At 47.8% G+C, this 21,541-nt stretch overlaps 1 protein-coding gene and 1 non-coding gene across 2 annotated transcripts in view; both read right to left on the bottom strand.

Annotated features, from left to right (window-relative positions):
• Window positions 1–3,685: 3,685 nt before the first annotated feature.
• LOC149436370 (calcitonin gene-related peptide type 1 receptor) overlaps window positions 3,686–21,541 on the bottom strand; it is a gene marked incomplete at its 5' end in the record, with an annotated part of 42,476 nt that continues 24,620 nt past the window's right edge. The window contains 5 exons of the mRNA XM_089661687.1: window positions 3,686–4,673; window positions 8,882–8,923; window positions 12,356–12,574; window positions 19,551–19,617; window positions 19,709–19,769. Coding sequence (XP_089517813.1) covers window positions 4,452–4,673; window positions 8,882–8,923; window positions 12,356–12,574; window positions 19,551–19,617; window positions 19,709–19,769 — 611 coding nt within the window. The remainder of the gene's footprint in view (window positions 4,674–8,881; window positions 8,924–12,355; window positions 12,575–19,550; window positions 19,618–19,708; window positions 19,770–21,541) is intronic.
• LOC149436371 (Z30 small nucleolar RNA) lies at window positions 17,535–17,627 on the bottom strand. The gene has a single exon (XR_016308299.1). It is a non-coding gene; the product is annotated as a Z30 small nucleolar RNA (small nucleolar RNA).

The raw sequence follows: 21,541 nt of genomic DNA on the forward strand, positions 1-21,541 counted from the left end.
ATATATTGACATATATTTGAAATGCTACAATTTTGTCCATATTCAATATATTTCAATATATATATATATATATATATATATATATATTTATATTACACTGCATGTTGGAATGCTTTTTTATTACAAAATATTTCAAAAATATTTTTTTAAATATATATTTTGTTAACTATATTCTTCAGATTTTTTTAACATATAAAAAAGTAATTTTAACATATATTTTACATATATTTGTAAATTCATTTGTAAAAATATTTTTTTAAATATTCTTCTCAAATATCTTGACATATATTTGAAACGCTACAATTTCAGCCATACTTAATATATTTAAAAATTTATATATATATATATATATATATATATATATATATATATATATATATATATATACTGCATTTTGAAATGTGTTTTTATTACAAAATATATGAAAAATATTTTTAAAAATAATTTTTTTTTTAAATATAAAAAAGTCATTTTAACATCTATTTTTACTTATATTTGTAAATGCATTTGTTAAAATATATTTGAAATATTCTCAAATATATTGACATATTTGAAATGCTACAATTTCGGCCATACTTAGTATAAAAAAAATTATATATATATATTCATTCAGTGGTATCCAACCCTTGGTGATTGCACGGACCGTCACTTGTAAGTGACATTTTCCATGAATTCTCTTAGCAATTATTTTACAGGGTAGGTTGCCAGGCCTTTCCCCAACCCCCACCATGCAGGAGATCCCACATGGCCAGGGATGAAACTAGGACAATTTAGACAGGAGCCAATTAACCTACCAGCATGTCTCTGGAGTGTGGGAGGAAACCGGAGCACCTGGAGGAAACCCACGCAAGCACAGGGAGAACATGCAAACTTCATGCAGGAGGTGCCATAGTGGAGAATTGAACCCATGACCCATTTACTGCAAGGCAGAAGTGCTAAGCACTAAGCCACTGTGCGCGCGCATGCACGCACGCACGCACGCTCACACACACACACATTTTTATTACAAAATATATGAAAAATATTTTTAAAAATACATTTTTTTTTATTTTACCATCTATTTTTACATATATTTGTAATGCATTCCAAAAATGTAGATTTGTATTTTTAAAGACATACAGCATATTTGAAATGTAGTTTTTAAAAATATTTTTCACATATTTTGTAATAAAAACACATTTCAACTTGCAGTATAAATAAATAAATATATATATATATATATATATACACATATATATTTATTGAAATATATTGAATACGGACAAAATTGTAGCATTTGAAATATACGTCAATATATTTGGGAAGAATGATTTAAAATATATTTTCCAGATATTTTAGAACAGCTAAAAAAACTCATTTAAACGTAGATTTTGAAATATAATTTTTAAATGATACTTTGAGATATATTTTGGCGTGTTGTTGTGAATCTATTTTTAATAATATATTCACAAATATATTGAAATAAATTTTTGAAATATACTGAATACGGCCAAAATTGTAGCATTTGAAATATGTCAATATATTTGGGAAGAATTATTTAAAATATATTTAAAATATATTTTTCTTCCATGTGGGAAATGCGCCCTTAAGTTGAACCTGCGCTGAAAGGAACTGAACTGTTGTCACCCATCGTTCTTGGCTGTTGTCTGGCCATCGTGCCAAGCGGCTAACTGCGTTCACACGCGAACGTCCATCCATGACCGCAGCTATCTGCTCGGATTGTGGCTACACGTGACCAGCTGTTAATCACGTGCCCCGGTCATTGAAGCAGCAAGAATCCACGGATTCTGGGTGCTGCAGTCCGGTGGCCGCACGTAACTGACCACGTGAATGGGTCCTACACAACAGAAGAGTACATATCAGAACAAATATTGGTTGGAATTTTCCTTGAACCCATTCAAGTCTTCTTCCTCTTACTGAACCCTGATGAAGAGCTTCGAGCGTTGGGTTTTATCTTCTGATTTTTATTTTTTTTTTGTAATCAAGATCAGTAAAGTTTTCTGGACTCATTTGCAAACTTAAGATGATCTCATCCTTTACATTTGACGTTTGGACAAGTCCAGGGCCCTTGAGGACACCTCGTATGATAGCAAGCTCCCTCCTGTAGTCGGAGATCAAACTTTGGAGATCAAGCCTTGGGTCCACCAACAATGGTAAATATGTAGGACGTGGTAGTCACGTGATATGGTACAGGACAGCTTCTCTCATGATTCCTCCATGTACTCTTCACCCAGGTCTCTTCCCCCCAAGGGGCTTACATTCCATTGTCCCACCACCTGGGGGGGGGGGGGGGGGACCAGTTGGAGTGAAAGCAAGCCAAAGTGAACCTATTCATGAAGCCCCATCTACGATCAATAAAATCCATCCTTGCTGTTCAGTGCTTTGCCCAACCTTGTAGCCATCCTTCCACAGCATGGGACGTGGACTTTGTCCACCGTGGGACAGGACATTGAAGAACATCGACGTGAAAGTTCTAAAAAAGATATATCTCTGAAGCTAGGTCCACTTTGACCCACCAGTATGTTTAAGGCCTGTAGCAGGAAATTCTTCCCATTCAGACCCAGGAAGGAGATACAAACCCCATGAAGACAATGCTCTTGGCTGGAAATGGAGGAATCCATAAGGGTGTTGCCCGTTTTTTGCATTATTCAGCATTCTGGCTGAACAACACATGAAGATCAGGTGGGGAGAGAGCCGTAGCAGAAGACATGACCAAGAAAAGAGCAAAAATAAACTCTGTTCTGCTCATGAAATACCCACCAGTATTCAATTTTCGAAAAAAATCCAAAGGAGAAAAAGCTGGGGGCACTCTGATAAATTCAACACAGTTGTAACTTTATTGATGATGACAAGCAGAAATCCTCAGTGAAGTCCTCACTTGGGACCTTCCCCAAGATTGGGCTTATTCATATGTAGGCTGGTGCAGTCTACTTTCTCCGCAGTGGCAGATGGAGAAGAAGTCAGGAGGAACTTACTGTAGTTCATCTATGGTTTCCTGGGTCACTGGGGAAGCATCCAATTGGATGCTGATGACCCATGGGACTCTGAGAGCCCTCTTGGGTCAGGCAGAGCCTATTTAAGTCCCCGGCTCCCAGATATGGCATGGTGGAGTTGGTGGAGAAGGGACAGCTACCCTGACTGGTAGGGATAGTATTAGTGGAAGGGAAGGTTTTCTGATGAGAAGGGAAAGCGTGGGGCTTGCACCTTCTGTGGTCACCTTCTCTGGTCACCTTTTCTGGTCACCTTCTCCGGTTGGGCACAAGCCACATTCTTCCCCTCTCCCAGTTGGGTTGCCTACCCTTCAGGCAATGGTGTATTTAGGTTTCGTGCTGCCCTAGGCAACACAAAAATCGTCTCCCTCCCCCCATACGGAAAGACCCTGATACTGACCAACACCCCTCTCCCCCACAAAGAGAGCCTGACATTGACCAACAACACCCCAGCCCCCCCACCCAAGAGAGCCTTCCACTTCCACCGCATCCCATACACTGACCACCCCCCCCCCCCATGGAGAGACCCTGACACCGACCAACACCCCCCTCCCCCACAAAGAGAGCCTGATATCGATCAACAACACCCCACCCAAGAGAGCCTTCCACTACCACCGCCCCCCATACACTTTCCACCCCCCACCATGGAGAGACCCTGACACTGACCAACATCCCCCTCCCCCACAAAGAGAGCCTGACATTGCCCAACAACACCCCATCCCCCCCACTCAAGAGAGCCTTCCACTACCACCGCTCCCCAGCTACTGGCGAGAAAGAGAAGACCCTCACCTTCACAGCTCCAGCCATCCCCGGGAACAGGAGTTGGGCTCTACATACACCATCAAGCAGCCCGCAACCTTTCTTGGATCCCACCTGGTCCCCGTGCTGCGTGTGTCCCTTCTTCCATCCCTTCCGGGGGGGCAGCGAAAAATGCCGCCCTAGGTAAATGCCTTGTGGTCAATACGCCCCTGCCATCGGGTTATTTGTGAACCGTTTCTGCATGACTTCAGTACTGGTTCTCTCGTTGCACTGGGACTCTGCACCCCACCTAAATGTAGGTTTGTGTGAAATGCATCAGCGCAGGGGGTCCCAGGTGGGGACTTTGTGTCCACTTGCCTGAAACAATAAAGTTACACCTGGGTTGAATTTCAACTGAGTTCCGCTGGCTCTTTCTCTCTTTTTTTCGACATCTACTGGCGGTTGGGTTGTCCCTTGGATGGTTTCTAGAACCCGATAGCCAAGATAGTGACCTGGTATATTGGGCTGGTCGGCAGTGAACACGTTTCTCCGTCGGATCCTCCTGGTTGGGCAGAATTCATCTTCTATACAAGTGCAAAACATAAACTTAATGCAGCGTACAAACTTACTATAAATATGAAATACTGAAACAAACATAACATGAGTAGTAGGCCTCGCAGTGGTTTCCCCTCGACACCCAATCTCCGAGCCGGCACGCGGGATTCACATGTATGGCTTGTCCTGTTTGAAGGACATGTTCTCCATGTCGTGGCAGTTCTTCCCGTTTGTGTGCTCGCTGTTATAGTCATGGGTAAAGGTGGTGCCCTGCGCCTCGCTGATGGAGGATATGGTGTAGGATGCCGATCGGAGACCCTCAGAATGGGCAAAGCTATTTCCGAACTGGATCCTGTACTGGTTCCAATGTCTTTTCAGAACACCTTGAACCTGAAAACCAAAAGCAGACATACCGCGTGTAAGAAAACCCAATGCTTCCTCGTGTTGGTACATGGTCTGCTAAAGCTTAGGAGAACATTTTGGTTTTAACCCCTCGCCTACCGGGCACTTCTACCCCCTCCCTGCCTACCGGGCACTTCTACCCCCTTCCTGCCTACCGGGCACTTCTACCCCCTTCCTGCCTACCGGGCACTTCTACCCCCTTCCTGCCTACAGGACACTTCTACCCCCTTCCTGCCTACAGGGCACTTCTACCCCCTTCCTGCCTACAGGACACTTCTACCCCCTTCCTGCCTACCGGGCACTTCTACCCCCTTCCTGCCTACCGGGCACTTCTACCCCCTTCCTGCCTACCGGACACTTCTACCCCCTTCCTGCCTACAGGGCACTTCTACCCCCTTCCTGCCTACAGGACACTTCTACCCCCTTCCTGCCTACCGGGCACTTCTACCCCCTTCCTGCCTACAGGACACTTCTACCCCCTTCCTGCCTACAGGACACTTCTACCCCCTTCCTGCCTACCGGGCACTTCTACCCCCTTCCTGCCTACAGGGCACTTCTACCCCCTTCCTGCCTACCGGGCACTTCTACCCCCTTCCTGCCTACAAGACACTTCTACCCCCTTCCTGCCTACCGGGCACTTCTACCCCCTTCCTGCCCAGGCCAATTTTCAGCTTTCAGCGCTGTCACACTTTGAATGATAATTGCGCGGTCATGCAACACTGTACCCATATGAAATTTTTAGAATTTTTTTCACACAAATAGAGCTTTCTTTTGGTGGTATTTACTCCCCGCTGGGGGTTTTATTTTTTTGCGCTATAAACAAAAAAAAAATTTGGAAAACAAAAATTTGAAAAGTACACACAGCATTTGGGCCGGGGAGTCCTAAATGGACATGTAGTTTTAAAATGACTTTAAAGTGTTACTAAACCCCCAACAGTACAATCAGTCTGCAGATGCAGCAAAGCATGCTTGTTATACTCACTGTGGGACCTAAGGGGTTATTCCTGTGCATTGTGTAAAAAGGCTGTTTGATCCTGTCTTCTCTGATCATTCACCTTCTTACAGTACCCTCCCCCCTTCTTATCTCCTGATAAGTCATATTGTGTGGAGTCACTATGCACATGCTCAGTTTGGTGTGTATTGCCAGGGAGTTTTTTTTTTCATGGGAGAGTGCATGTGATCAGCACAGGGCCAATCAACACTGTCCAGACAGAGGTCAGGGGTTCTGCATCCTCCTAGAGCAAAATGAAAACTCCACCTACAAGTTGTAACCAGTGCTCTGCTGATGAGGAAAGGGATTGAGCAGTTTATATTTATTAAAATAATTGCTTTTCAATGTTGTGTGTACTGTGGGAGACCAGATATAGTGAATGCAGGGTCCGGGGAGAGCGGATATAGTGAATGCGGGGTCCGCGGAGATCAGATATAGTGAATGCGGGGTCCGGGGAGATCAGATATAGTGAATGCGGGGTCCGGGGAGAGCGGATATAGTGAATGCGGGGTCCGCGGAGATCAGATATAGTGAATGCGGGGTCCGGGGAGATCAGATATAGTGAATGCGGGGTCCGGGGAGAGCGAATATAGTGAATGCGGGGTCCGGGGAGAGCGGATATAGTGAATGCGGGGTCCGGGGAGAGCGGATATAGTGAATGCGGGGTCTGGGGAGAGTGGATATAGTGAATGCGGGGTCCGAGGTGAGCGGATATAGTGAATGCGGGGTCCGGGGAGAGGGGATATAGTGAATGCGGGGTCCGGGGAGAGCGGATATAGTGAATGCGGGGTCCGGGGAGAGCGGATATAGTGAATGCGGGGTCCGAGGTGAGCGGATATAGTGAATGTGGGGTCCGGGGAGAGCGGATATAGTGAATGCGGGGTCCGGGGAGAGCGGATATAGTGAATGCGTGGTCCGGGGAGAGCAGATATAGTGAATGCAGGGTCCGGGGAGAGCAGATATAGTGAATGCGGGGTCCGGGGAGAGCAGATATAGTGAATGCGGGGTCCGGGGAGAGCTGATATACTGAATGCAGGGTCCGGGGAGAGCGGATATAGGGAATGCGGGGTCCGGAGAGAGCGGATATAGTGAATGCGGGGTCCAGGGAGAGCGGCTATAGTGAATGCGGAGTCCGGGGAGAGCGGATATAGTGAATGCGGGGTCCAGGGAGAGCGGCTATAGTGAATGCGGAGTCCGGGGAGAGCGGCTATAGTGAGTGCGGGGTCCGGGGAGAGCGGATATAGTGAATGCGGGGTCCGGGGAGAGCGGATATAGTGAATGCGGGGTCCGGGGAGAGCGGATATAGTGAATGCGGGGTCCGAGGTGAGTGGATATAGTGAATGCGGGGTCCGGGGAGAGTGGATATAGTGAGTGCGGGGTCCGGGGAGAGCGGATATAGTGAATGCGGGGTCAGGGGAGAGCGGATATAGTGAATGCGGGGTCCGGGGAGAGCGGATATAGTGAATGAGGGGCCGGGGAGAGCGGATATAGTGAATGCGGGTTCCGTCCGGGGAGAGCGGATATAGTGAAAGCGGGGTCCGGGGAGAGCGGATATAGTAAATGTGGGGTCCGGGGAGAGCGGATATAGTGAATGCGGGGTCTGGGGAGAGCGGATATAGTGAATGCGGGGTCCGAGGAGAGCGGATATAGGGAATGCGGGGTCCGGGGAGAGCGGATATAGGGAATGCGGGGTCCGGGGAGAGCGGATATAGTGAATGAAGGGTCCGGGGAGAGCGGATATAGTGAATGCGGGGTCTAGGGAGAGCGGATATAGTGAATGAAGGGTCCGGGGAGAGCGGATATAGTGAATGCGGGGTCTAGGGAGAGCGGATATAGTGAATGCGGGGTCCGGGGAGAGCGGATATAGTGAATGCGGGGTCCGGGGAGAGCTGATATAGTGAATGCGGGGTCCGAGGAGAGCGGATATAGGGAATGCGGGGTCCGGGGAGAGCGGATATAGTGAATGCGGGGTCCGGGGAGAGCGGATATAGTGAATGCGGGGTCCGGGGAGAGCGGATATAGTGAATGAAGGGTCCGGGGAGAGCGGATATAGTGAATGCGGGGTCTAGGGAGAGCGGATATAGTGAATGAAGGGTCCGGGGAGAGCGGATATAGTGAATGCGGGGTCCGGGGAGAGCGGATATAGTGAATGCGGGGTTCGGGGAGAGCGGATATAGTGAATGCGGGGTCCGGGGAGAGCGGATATAGTGAATGCGGGGTCTAGGGAGAGCGGATATAGTGAATGCGGGGTCCGGGGAGAGCAGATATAGTGAATGCGGGGTCCGGGGAGAGCGGATATAGTGAATGCGGGGTCCGGGGAGAGCGGATATAGTGAATGCGGGGTCCGGGGAGAGCGGATATAGTGAATGAAGGGTCCGGGGAGAGCGGATATAGTGAATGCTGGGTCCGGGGAGAGCGGATATAGTGAATGAAGGGTCCGGGGAGAGTGGATATAGTGAATGCGGGGTCCGGGGAGAGCGGATATAGTGAATGCGGGGTCTAGGGAGAGCGGATATAGTGAATGAAGGGTCCGGGGAGAGCGTATATAGTGAATGTGTGGTCCGGGGAGAGCGGATATAGGGAATGCGGGGTCCGGGGAGAGCGGATATAGTGAATGCGGGGTCCGGGGAGAGCGGATATAGTGAATGCGGGGTCCGGGGAGAGCAGATATAGTGAATGCGGGGTCCGGGGAGAGCGGATATAGTGAATGCGGGGTCTAGGGAGAGCGGATATAGTGAATGCGGGGTCTAGGGAGAGCGGATATAGTGAATGCGGGGTCTAGGGAGAGCGGATATAGTGAATGAAGGGTCCTGGGTTTAGTAACACTTTAAGTGACGAATGTGTGGTGATCACATGACTGGGCACCACATCTATAGGTTCTTTAGTTCAGACCCGGAGCGGTCAGTGACAATAGGGTCTAACAGCAAGGAGTGTGCACAGGTGTGTGCTCCTAGTTCTAAGAGGCGACGTGAAGTCATTGCTGCCAGATGGGCTGACCAAGCTTCTCTACTGTAAAAGCACCAAATTCCTATTCCTCTGGATCACCTGGGTGGAGGATTATCATTTTTTTTTTGTTATGGTTGAACTGGATGGACTTTTGTAGTTTTTTTCAGCCAGACTAACTATGTAACAATGTAACTGAGTATTTCATTGTATATTTAAAAATACAGCAAATTCCAGGTTTGTATATAAAAAATACACTTACCTCTCCATTGAAGAAACAAAATATAGTGGCCACCAGCAACCCCTAGAGAAAAGAATGATTTCTATCAATGCATACATTTACAGACATGAACGATTATTAGCAATAAATCAGTAAATATGGACAACCTCCATGCAGTTCAGTCAATGAAGAGCACGATTGGCCCCTTTAAGCTGCCCAGCAGAATGTTGTTTCCACTGCAGATTGTTCCTTCCCTCCTTGTCCTGTAATAGACCACTGCAGGGTGAAGGGAGGCAGAAAGGAGGAACGTGATTGGAGGGTTGATCCTACCCACTACTTTTTGGAGCTCTGGAGAAGTGAATAAGATCTATAACCTGTGCAGGTGAACTGCATGTGCCTGGAGCTAAGAAGTGAAGGGTTCAGGGACTGCCATGGCTGACAAGATAGAATTTGTTTTTTAGGTAGAAGCCTGGGATGAGTCAGCTTGGGAGTGAGGTAGTAGGTTCACCTCAGGACAGGCTGGGAGACTCTACAGGTCAGGGCTTCTGGAGCCCTTCCACCCTTCCAGAAACCTCTGACACTTTCTAGAGGAGGGGTAGAGGTCCAGACTTGCATGTTTACGGGAACTTGGCCAATCCCCAGGCAGGAGGCTGGACAAGGTGGCCAAGAGCAACCCTTGAATAGGACGGAGTCTGTGCTGCAGGGGAGTCGGGTGGAAGATGGACTGAAGGATGGAAGCTGGAGAGTGGAGCCTGGGAGGAAGCCCCAGGTAGAGGAGCCAATCTACAGGCTGGTTGCTGGACAGAAGGATCTCCACTGTGCCAAGTCTCCTGGGGAGGACATCCTGTCAGCCGGGAAGGAGCCAGCCCAGCGAAAGCAGCTTCAACCCCACCAAGCCGACAAGACAGGACAGTGTGAGTACTTCTACACCCTCTGGGCCAGCAAAAAGGAAAGGGCGGTCATGTGCAAGACCCAACTAGTCCTCATCCTGGACTACTCACTTGGCAGATCTTGGAATCCCTTTCCTAGGGATACCCTCAGTGCAGCCGAGTGAAGAGGAAGGATTCATTTGGGGTCTAAGGAGGTACATCAAGGGGACTTCAGTGCTCCTTAAAGAGACGGCTATTTTTTTCTGATCCACATTTTTGTACAATGTTCAGTTTGCTAAGATGTTTTACCTCCGTTTTGCAGTTCCTTGGGCATCCCATATACCCCTAGACCCCATCCAAGTTATTAACCCCTTAATAAAAGCAACAAAACCAAGCTCAAGGACTGTTTTACTGACTGTGTGTGAAAATGTGGAAAATGTGTGTTCCATGGCCATGAAGAGTTTAGGGGGACCTAATCAAACTTAGCGGCCCTTAAGAGGGTGAGTCCTACACAAGGAATGTGCTGCTTAGAACGTCATGGTTGTGCATATTTTGCCAGGGGTCAAAGGCTTGGGGCTGCTGCCATGGGCCTGGAATATTCTTGCTGCTGAGCATCTGCTAGGGATGAGTTTACTGCTGATGAATTGGTGTAGCTGTTGTGCTGCGTCTGCGGATGGGTGTGCTAAAGAACCCCAAGACCACACGTTGCTGTTCCTGTGCTACTGCTGTAGTGTGTTGCCGTCTGCTGTGCCCAACAGAGACAATGTGGACAATATGAGATGCAGCATCGCGATACTGCTACGGCTGTGCTGCTACCAGGGGCGGACTGACCATGTGGAAACTTGGGCACTGCCCGAGGGCCCGGGGTCAGTAGGGGGCCCCATGAGATGCCCCTGGTACATTTTTCATAGGCTTTTTTGAGTTTGGGCAAGGACACAGGGGCCCATGATCCCCTATTGCCCGGGGGCCCCATGACTTGTCAGTCCGCCCCTGGCTGCTACTGTCTGCTGATGGTGAAGGCTGGAGTGGAGGCCCAAAACCTGGTGGGCTACCTATCGCCTGACCTCACTCCGAAGCTGAGGCAATCAGATGGGCTACTGTTCCAGAGGATGCGTCAGGACCTTCATAGGCGGTGAGAGCAACTTGAAGAGCTTACAAAGGGACTCTGCCAGGAGAAGATTGTGCCTTTTTTATTACAGATACTCCCAGTTGGGTATGAGGGCTCCTACATGTAATCCAAGGGGTAATCCGAAGGCCCCAATGCCGGCAAGACTTAGATTATATTCCACAGGCTAGTGGCATAGACCGCTTGATCATAGATAGATCTTACAGTGGCCACCTTACCTCACATCAGCAGCCTGGTCAGGAACCCCCCCAGCCTCTTTATTGGGCAATGAAGGGACAGCAGCAGACAATGTGGACAATGTGAGCTGCAGCATCGTGATACTGCTACGGCTGTGCTGCTACTGTCTGCTGATGGTCGAGGCCCAAAACCTGGTGGGCTACCTTTCACCTGACCTCACTCCGAAGCTGAGGCAATCAGATGGGCTACTGTTCCAGAGGATGTGTCAGGACCTTCGTAGGTGGTGAGAGCACCTTGAAGAGCCTACAAAGGGGCTCTGCCAGGAGAAGATTGTGCCTTTTTTATTACAGATACTCCCAGTTGGGTGTGAGGGCTCCTACAAAACATCCAAGGGCCCCAGTGCCAGCAAGACTTAGATTATATTCCACAGGCTAGTGGCATAGACCTCTTGATCATAGATAGATTTTACAGTGGCCACCTTACCTCACATCAGCAGCCTGGTCAGGAACCCCCCCAGCCTCTTTACTGGGCAATGAAGGGACAGCAGCAGACAATGTGGACAATGTGAGCTGCAGCATCGTGATACGTCTACGGCTGTGCTGCTACTGTCTGCTGATGGTCGAGGCCCAAAACCTGGTGGGCTACCTTTTGCCTGACCTCACTTCGAAGCTGAGGCAATCAGATGGGCTACTGTTCCAGAGGATGCGTCAGGACCTTCGTAGGTGGTGAGAGCACCTTGAAGAGCCTACAAAGGGTCTCTGCCAGGAGAAGATTGTGCCTTTTTTATTACAGATACTCCCAGCTGGGTGTAAGGGCTCCTACAAAACATCCAAGGGCCCCAATGCCGGCAAGACTTAGATTATATTCCACAGGCCAGTGGCATAGATAGAGCCTCTTGATCATAGATAGATCTTACAGTGGCCACCTGACCTCACATCAGAAGCCTGGTCAGGAACACCCCTCCCCCGGCCTCTTTACTGAAGGGACAGCAGAAGACTGATGAGGTCATACCGCTGCTCACTCACCCTGATGTTCTGTGAGCACATGTGCACTGTGGCAGAATCTGATTGGCTGCTGGTGCTGCCCTACCCTCTCCCAGAAGGTGCTTCTGTACAGGGGATTAAGAGTTCAATTGCAAGACAGGTCCATGTACTTACCTTGGATGCCTAATGATATTCAACTGGAGACATTACTTTTTCATTTTTTATATATCAGCATTATTTCACAAAATGGTTTGCATTGCATTTAAACTCAATCAAGCGCAACCGGAGTGACCTTTTAATGCTAGGCCGGCCCCAAAATACGACATTTATTCTAAAGCGGGAGCATTTTCATCAGCTGTACCTGGTAATTCATGAGAATATGCATGACATAGTCATATATTTCCTCCGCTATGTGTCCTTCCGGTCTCCATGGCAACAATACAAACTGGATTCCAAGAAGAGGCACGAGGATGAGGGTGGCTCGCACTGCTTTCATGTACAGGTTGGATTCTGCCTGATGCGTCACTTTCAGTTTTGTGATTAACACGCGCACAATGTTCAGCAGAAAGAACAGGTTCACCTTAGATGAAACACAAGAAAAACACAAAAACTTGATTACTAACAATGTATAGATTTGCCATCTGCCTGCTACAGCTGTCCTGACTAGCAGGGAGATCAGATTACATGGACTGCAAGAGGGACTCACAGAGGTGGGACTCTGTGATGGTCACTCCATCTCTCCTAGGCTTGGTCAGTGATGAACAGGCTGCCCATGATCATGCAAAGTGCTTTTCTGACCACATGTCCTGTATGTTTAACAAACCTCAAGCAGTGTGAGGTCCTACATGGTGGGATACAAATATATGGGTTGGTCCTCATGCTACACAGTTGCTAGAATATCTAAGTGAGATGGTGCAACAGGCTGTAACAGGTTTGGCCAGCTTGTCTGTGAAGGTTCTCATTCACCCAGGTCATGGTACATCTAGTAGTAGTTGGTCAGACACAGGACTTGTTTTCTAAAGTAGAAAACATTTTGCTGTTCATCCAAAGGGCTTCCTCAGTTCCTAGGTTTGGCCAGCTTGTCTATGAAGATTCTTTTTCAACCAGGTCATGGTACATCTAATAGTAGCTGGTCACATTCAGGACTAGTTTTCTGATGGTGAAGACATTTCATTGCTCATTAAATGGGCTTCCTCAGTTCCTAGGTTTGGCCAGCTTGTCTATGAATGTTCTCATTCAACCAGGTCATGGTATATTTAATAGTAGTTGGTCACATTTGGGACTTGTTCTCTAATGTTGAAGATGTTTCGCTGCTCATCCAAAGGGTTTCCTCTGTTCCTTGGTTTGGCTAGCTTGTCTGTGAAGGTTCTCTTTCAACCAGGTCATGGTACATCTAATAGTAGCTGTCAGGAATGGACTGGCCAGCAATAGTGGGACTCGCCTGCCTTATGAGCTGCAGTACCAGGGCTGGCCAGCGGGTGCTCCCAGCAATCAGAGACTCAACCTTGCAGCCAGTCAAACACCTGGAACTAATTATACTGGTGTATTTAAGGGACATTCAGACCTGCAGACTCTGCCTTGGTGTTGTGTTTCTCCTGGGCCCTGTTTCCTGTTCCTGTTCCTGTCTGATTCTCTGCTGACCCTGTTCTGATCCCTGGCTTGTCTGACCATTCTCCTCTGCCTGACCCTCTGTACCACGCTGCCCGCTACCTGCTGAACCTGGCTTGTGACCCCGACCATTCTCCGCTTGCTCCCCCTGTACCTACCTGCCCGATTGATATTGACCCGGCCTGCCTGACGACGCTTGCATTGTATGTACTGTTATCTGTGGGTGGTTGGTTTGGTTTGTTTGCACTGTATTATGTTTTAGTATTGCACTGCGTTTATGTTTGTATTGTTAGTGTTAATAAATTACATTGTTTATAACATATCTTAAGTCTGCGTTTCCCTGCGTCAGTCACACACCTCTGGTCATACCCGGGAGCCCTGACATTACACCAAGGCCAAACCTGACCAGAAGTGGCTGCACAGGGAAGCCATCTTGGTTTGTTGATGGGAAGGATGGATCTTGATGAGGTTGAATATTTATATCTGCTAGTGTTTGATGACAGAGAATATGCTTATCAGACTCTGAAGGAGTATCCCCGGGATGAACTGCTAGAATGTATACGGCTCGCTCATGTTCTAGTAGATCAGGGCACAGAGTTCTCTGAGGTGCAGCCATTGATTGAGGTTTGTGCTGAGTTGGTTTCATCTGGTTCCCCCGAATGCAGGGATGAATTTTTGCCGCCATTTAGTGCCGACCAGGTAGAGTCCCTGGTGTGGTTATTAGAGGATGATGTGGGTTACTTTCTGGAGCGTTATTCCACATGTTCACCACAGACACTAATAGATTGTATAAACGCAGTGCAGTCATTGACCAGACAGGCTTTGTGTAAGCTCAGCTTTGTTCAACCCATACTGCAGACATGGACAGACTTGTGTCACCCAGCCTCAGTCAGCTTACAAAGACCCCGTCCTGCTTCTAACTCTACTCCTGTATTCCCACCAGCTCCTCCAGTTACAGCCCAGTATACTTGGCTATCTACCGCATGTCAGTACCCTGTTCCCACTCGCTGCACCTATCCTGCCTTTAACCCTGTAAAAAAGCCCTCTGTAGCAACTGCTCCCTCCTCTGTCCCATCCTCCAGTTCTTCTCTGTCTCCAGCTGCTCCATTCGTTTGCAGACCTGCGTTTACTTGCAGTGCTCCAGTAGTTAAAACCAGAAAAAAGCAAAAATTCTTTCCAACCAATACCATCCTGCCAGTATCCAAACTGGTGAACCTGCCTTCCGTGGTTCAGCCTGAAGCCTCTACTCGGCCTGAATCCCCTACTCGGCCTGAATCCCCTACTCGGCCTGAAGCCCCTACTCGGCCTGAAGCCCCTACTCGGCCTGATGCCCCTACTCGGCCTGAAGCCTCTACTCGGCCTGATGCCTCTACTCGGCCTGATGCCTCTACTCGGCCTGATGCCTCTACTCGGCCTGATGCCTCTACTCTGCCTGAAGCCTCTACTCAGCCTGATGCCTTTACTCAGCCGGATGCCTGTACTCAGCCGGATGCCTGTACTCAGCCTGATGCCTCTACTCAGCCTGATGCCTCTACTCAGCCTGATGCCTCTACTCAGCCTGATGCCTCTACCCAGCATGATGAACTGATCCAGCCTGACGATCCTATTAGGCCTGATGACCCGGTGCCCGCTGTCATGCCAGTTGACTCAGAGCCCGCTGTCGTGCCTGGTGACTCGGTGCCCACTGCCTTGCCAGATGACGCGGTGCCCGCTGGCGAGCTAAATGACCTGATGCCTGGTGACCCGATGCCCGCTGTCGAGCCAGACGATCCAATGCCTGGTGACCCGGTGCCCACTGCCTTGCCAGATGACCTGATGCCTGGTGACCCAGTGCCCGCTGTCATACCTGGTGACCCGATGCCCGCTGTCGAGCCAGACAATCCGGTACCTGATGACCCGGTGCCTGACGGTCTCTGGTCATACCCGGGAGCCCTGACAGTAGCTGGTCACATTCAGGACTAGTTTTCTGATGGTGAAGACATTTCATTGCTCATTAAATGGGCTTCCTCATTTCCTAGGTTTGGCCAGCTTGTCTATGAAGGTTCTTATTCAAACAGGTCATGACACAACTAGTAGTAGTTGGTCACTTTCAACACTTGTTCTCTAAAGTTGAAGACGCTTGGCTGCTCATCCAAAGGGCTTCCTCTGTTCCTACGTTTGCTTAGCTTGTCCGTGAAGGTTCTCATTCACACAGGTCATGATATATCTAGTAGTAGTTGGTTAGACTCAGGATTGGTTCTCTAATGTTGAAGATGTTTTTCTGCTCATCCAATGGGCTTCCTCAGTTCCTAGGTTTGGCCAGCTTGTCTGTGAAGGTTCCTGTTCATCCAAGTCACGGTATATCTAGTACTAGTTGATCATATTCAGGACTTGTTCTCTAATTTTGAAGATGTTTCGCTGCTCATCCAAAGGGCTTCCTCAGTTCCTAGGTTTGGCCAGCTTGTCTATGAAGATTCTTTTTCAACCAGGTCATGGTACATCTAATAGCAGATGGTCACATTTAGGACTAGTTTTCTGATGGTGAAGACATTTCATTGCTCATTAAATGGGCTTCCCCAGTTCCTAGGTTTGGCCAGCTTGTCTATGAAGGTTCTCATTCAACCAGGTCATGGTATATTTAATAGTAGTTGGTCACATTTAGGACTTGTTCTCTAATGTTGAAGATGTTTCTCTGCTCATCCAAAGGGTTTCCTCTGTTCCTTGGTTTGGCTAGCTTGTCTCTGAAGGTTCTCTTTCAACCAGGTCATGGTACATCTAATAGTAGCTGGTCACATTCAGGACTAGTTTTCTGATGGTGAAGACATTTCATTTCTCATTAAATGGGCTTCCTCATTTCCTAGGTTTGGCCAGCTTGTCTATGAAGGTTCTTATTCAAACAGGTCATGGCACATCTAGTAGTAGTTGGTCACATTCAACACTTGTTCTCTAAAGTTGAAGACGCTTGGCTGCTCATCCAAAGGGCTTCCTCTGTTTCTAGGTTTGCTCAGCTTGTCCGTGAAGGTTCTCATTCACACAGGTCATGATATATCTTGTAGTAGTTGGTTACACTCAGGATTGGTTCTCTAATGTTGAAGACATTTTTCTGCTCATCCAGTGGGCTTCCTCAGTTCCTAGGTTTGGCCAGCTTGTCTGTGAAGGTTCCTGTTCATCCAAGTCACGGTATATCTAGTAGTAGTTGACCACACTCAGGACTTGTTTTCTAATGTTGAAGATGTTTTGCTGCTCATCCAATGGACCTCCTCAGTTCCTAGGATTGGCCAGCTTGTCTATGAAGGTTCTCATTCAACCAGGTCATGATATATCTAATATTAGTTGGCCACACTCAGGACTTGCTCTCTAATGTTGAAGACATTGCGCTGCTCATCCAGTAGGCTTCCTCAGTTCTCAGGTTTGGCCAGCTTGTCTGTGAAGGTTTCTGTTCATTCAGGTCAAGGTGCATCTAGTAGTAGTTGGTCACACTCAGGACTTGTTCTCTAATGTTGCTCATCCAGTTGGCTTCCTACTATGGAATGTGTGAAGGCAGATGTTGATTGTTCAAGAACATACCTGGAGGTGTGGAAGTTTGTGATGATATATTTTTATCCCATGGTGCCATGAAGTCTGGGACAGGTTTTTGAATTTGTGTCTAACCCTGAGGGGTAGGGATGCTGAATCGCCCTTACCAATGTGGGTACCCGATGCTGCCATCTTGGTTACAGTACTGATTAAAAATCAGTACTCGCCCTCCTTCCCCCACAAAAAACCCCTGTAACTCAGTTACACGTTGGGGGAGGGAGAAAACCAGTGGGACTTCACTTTTTGAGTTATGTTCCGCTTTAATTTGCTCTATCAGCTCTTACCTTTGACCCAGCACTCTACCAACACATTTCTTTGAGGTCATTATACTTTATTGATAACCCTTTCCATTTATCCCAGTGATGTACAAAAGTATACAGCTCAGAGAGAAGATTAAGTTATCATTTCCTGGTCAATGTGGACTTACATCCAGCAATACCAGGTCAGACCAAATCCAACTCATCACCGCTGAGTCTTCCCATAAACCGAGCCCATTCCTTTCCATCATCCTTAGCACAGAATTCATACTGGACTCTGCCTCCTTCTACTGGCCAATGAGGAAGAGGTTCTGCCTCAAAACGCGTCACCCATTTGGAGGCCTACAGTCCCCCAACAGCCACCATCTAGGGAGATTGGACCATGCTGTCTTTTTTTGTGATGTGCCTTTCATTTTATTCTTTTGTGAGTATACTACTTTTTATTCAATATATCTAATTTCTAGATGGTAATGCACTAGGCTCGTGCGCCCTCTGTTTGTTTCTTTGCACACAGCTCCTTTGGATTTCCCTGGTCCGTTGAGGGCAGCAAGGCTTGCCTTCCCAAAAAGTACTCCCATGTGGGGTTACTGACATTGTGGAGCTCATCGTCCAGCGCAGGAGTTTCAGCATTCATTGGCTCATGCGTTTTTACCAATGAGAAGAAAACCTGCAAAGTCTCGGGAAATACTGTGTGTTCTCAGGAGTCCCTGCCCCCACGGGCCATAGTCGTGTTTCACTCTGTAGAGTGCTTGGCATTTGCGTGTCTGCAGATCTGTACATTGGAGGTCAGTGGGAAGAATGTCCCTTACATTGAGGGTCAGTGGGAAGAATGTACCTTACATTGGAGGTCAGTGGGAAGAATGTCCCTTATATTGGTGATCAGTGGGAAGAATGCCCCTTACATTGGGGGTCAGTGGGAAGAATGTCCCTTATATTGGTGATCAGTGGGAAGAATGCCCCTTACATTGGAGGTCAGTGGGAAGAATGTCCCTTATATTGGTGATCAGTGGGAAGAATGCCCCTTACATTGGGGGGTCAGTGGGAAGAATGGCCCTTACATTGGGGGGTCAGTGGGAAGAATGCCCCTTACAATGGTGGTCAGTGGGAAGAATGCTTCTTACATTGGTGGTCAGTGGGAAGAATGTCCCTTACATTGGTGGTCAGTGGGAAGAATGCTTCTTACATTGGAGGTCAGTGGGAAGAATGTACCTTACATTGGTGATCAGTGGGAAGAATGTCCCTTACATTGGTGATCAGTGGGAAGAATGTCCCTTACATTGGTGGTCAGTGGGAAGAATGTCCCTTACATTGGGGGTCAGTGGGAAGAATGTCCCTTACATTGGGGGTCAGTGGGAAGAATGTCCCTTACATTGGTGGTCAGTGGGAAGAATGTCCCTTACATTGGTGGTCAGTGGGAAGAATGTCCCTTACATTGGTGATCAGTGGGAAGAATGTCCCTTACATTGGTGGTCAGTGGGAAGAATGTCCCTTACATTGGTGATCAGTGGGAAGAATGTCCCTTACATTGGTGATCAGTGGGAAGAATGCCCCTTACATTGGTGGTCAGTGGGAAGAATGTCCCTTACATTGGGGGTCAGTGGGAAGAATGTCCCTTACATTGGGGGTCAGTGGGAAGAATGTCCCTTACATTGGTGGTCAGTGGGAAGAATGCTCCTTACATTGGGGATCAGTGGGAAGAATGTCCCTTACATTGGTGATCAGTGGGAAGAATGTCTCTTACATTGGGGGTCAGTGGGAAAATGTCTCTTATAGTTGGCCACAAAGATAATCAGTGTCTTTGGTTACTTATCTAAGAGGCAGAGATTGCTATTTGCTTAGAGAACCACTAGCAACGTCTGGAGGAGCTCTGAGGTTTCTCCGAATCGAAGGTTAGAAAGACTGGTCCAAGGATTTGACCCGATACCTGGAAGTGAATGTCCTAAAGAGATCATTGCTTTATTCTGGGAAGCAAAATCATCTCACAGGTTCACTTTCAGCAGAACATAACATATCTTTCTACATGTTGACCCGTTATATTACCAACTGGTATGTTACATCTTTGACTCATTGCACACAAGGATGCTCTTTTATACTCTATATAAAGTGCAGAGAAGTGGAATACATAGGAATACATACCAATAAAGCCGCACAAATAGGTCCATGAATAATATAAAGCAAGTGAGTGTCGGAACTTATCCAGCAGCTAAACAGAAAAGGGAAGGTTAGATGGCATCTTGTATGCTAACAGTGAGATTCAATGACTTCAAACACATAAAAATGTATTTTTCACTTACTTGTCGTTATAATAAAAAATTCTTGCCACTGCGTGTATGCATGCTGGAATCAGAGGGAACCCTGGGAGAAAAGGAATGGATATGGTATAAAGAAGAACCTCTTTTTAGGTAAGTAAGCCAAGTCTAGTCAGTTCCCGAATAACCAACGTGTCCTGTTTACCGTTTTCAATGAAAGTAAATGTAAAATAAAATCCCAAATTTTGGGTTGTTCCCCAGAACTGAAATAGTGGAGATATTTTCCAATAGGGATACTAGTTCTGGTGACCCTGATGATGTCTGGGGATTCCCTCACTTTAGAAGGATTTTCCTTCCTGTTTTGGTAATGGGACAGAAAGTCCAATTGGACACAATTGGCAAAAAGAAACCTTACAAAAAAAGTTTGCCTTTCTTTCCACTTTGTGTCTCTTCTCCAGGGAGAATGAGTTTAATGTTTGCAGTTCCTCATAACTGAGGTTCTCCATCCCCCATAACTGAGTTCCTCCAGCCCACCTAACTGAGGTCCTCATCCCACCTAACTGAAGTCCAAAACTGAGGTCATCCATCCCACATAACATAAATTCTTCAACCCCCATAACTGAAGTCCTCCATCCCCTACAACTGAGCTACTCCAGCTCACAAAACTGAGGTCCAATACTGAGGTCCTCCCTCCCCCATAACTGAGGTCCTTCAGTCCCCATAACTGAGGTCTTCCAGCCCACTCAACTGAGATCCTCCAGCCCCCATAACTGAGGACCTTCAGCCCCCAAAACTAAGGTCGTCCATCCCCTATAACTGAGCTACACCAGCCCACGTAACAGAGGTCTTCCAGTCCCAACAACTGGAGTCAAATACTGAGGTCCTCCATCCCCCATAACTGAGGTCCTCCATCTCCCATAACTGAGGTCCTTCAGCCCACATAATGGAGGTCCAAAACTGAGGTCTTCCATTCTCCATAACTGAGGTCCTTATATTATATCATCGTTCCCTGAAATGTCTATGTCCTGCAGTGACGTTATAGCTAGAGATGAGCGAAGAAATGAAAAATTCGATTCGACTGATTCGGCGAATTCGTGGACAATATTCGATTCGAGTCGAATAAATTCGCTGTGAATTTAACTTAAAAAAGGGTGTTTCTAGGCTTCAGAGAGACTTAATATTAGTGCAGAACACTGTACCTTTAATTTAAATGCCCTTGGAGTCTGCTGGGGAAGAGAAATAATACTGTCACTCAGTATGACATGCAGATGAGTGCCGTCGATCTTAGAATCACCGCACACTTCACTCATTTGGCCAGTCACGGGGCCAAAACCAGTGTTTGGAGCCACAGTGTGGCGGTGGAGGCAGCAGCAATGGGAGGCCATACAGCAACCTATGACAAAATGGAAACCAGCAGGAGTGTGAGGAGACCTGAAAGTGGCACATGCAGTGGGAGCAATGGGAGGCGGTACAAGGACCCATGTCACACTGTGGACCCAGCAGCAGCGTGACCAGGCGGTACGGGGGCCCATGGCAGATTACAGGCCTGGCAGCAGCAATGGGAGGCCCGTAATCTGCCAGCACCCTATGACAAAAAATGGAACACACCAGCAGTGTGTGAGGAGACCTGAAAGTGGCACATGGCAGAGTGTGGCGATGGAGACAGCAGCAATGGGAGGCCGTACAGGGACCCATGACACACTCTGGACCTGGCAGCAGCATGAGGAGGCGGTATAGGGGCCCATGGCAGATTAGGGGCCTGGCAGCAGCTATAGGAGGCCCGTAATCTGCCAGCACCCTATGACAAAAAATTGAACACACCAGCAGTGTGTGAGGAGACCTGAAAGTGGCACATGGCATGAGACCTGAAAGTGGCAC

This window comes from Staurois parvus, unplaced genomic scaffold (genome assembly GCF_062004578.1).
Source record: "Staurois parvus isolate SC_StPar_1 unplaced genomic scaffold, SC_StPar_1.0 ptg001369l, whole genome shotgun sequence".
Lineage (NCBI taxonomy): Eukaryota > Metazoa > Chordata > Amphibia > Anura > Ranidae > Staurois > Staurois parvus.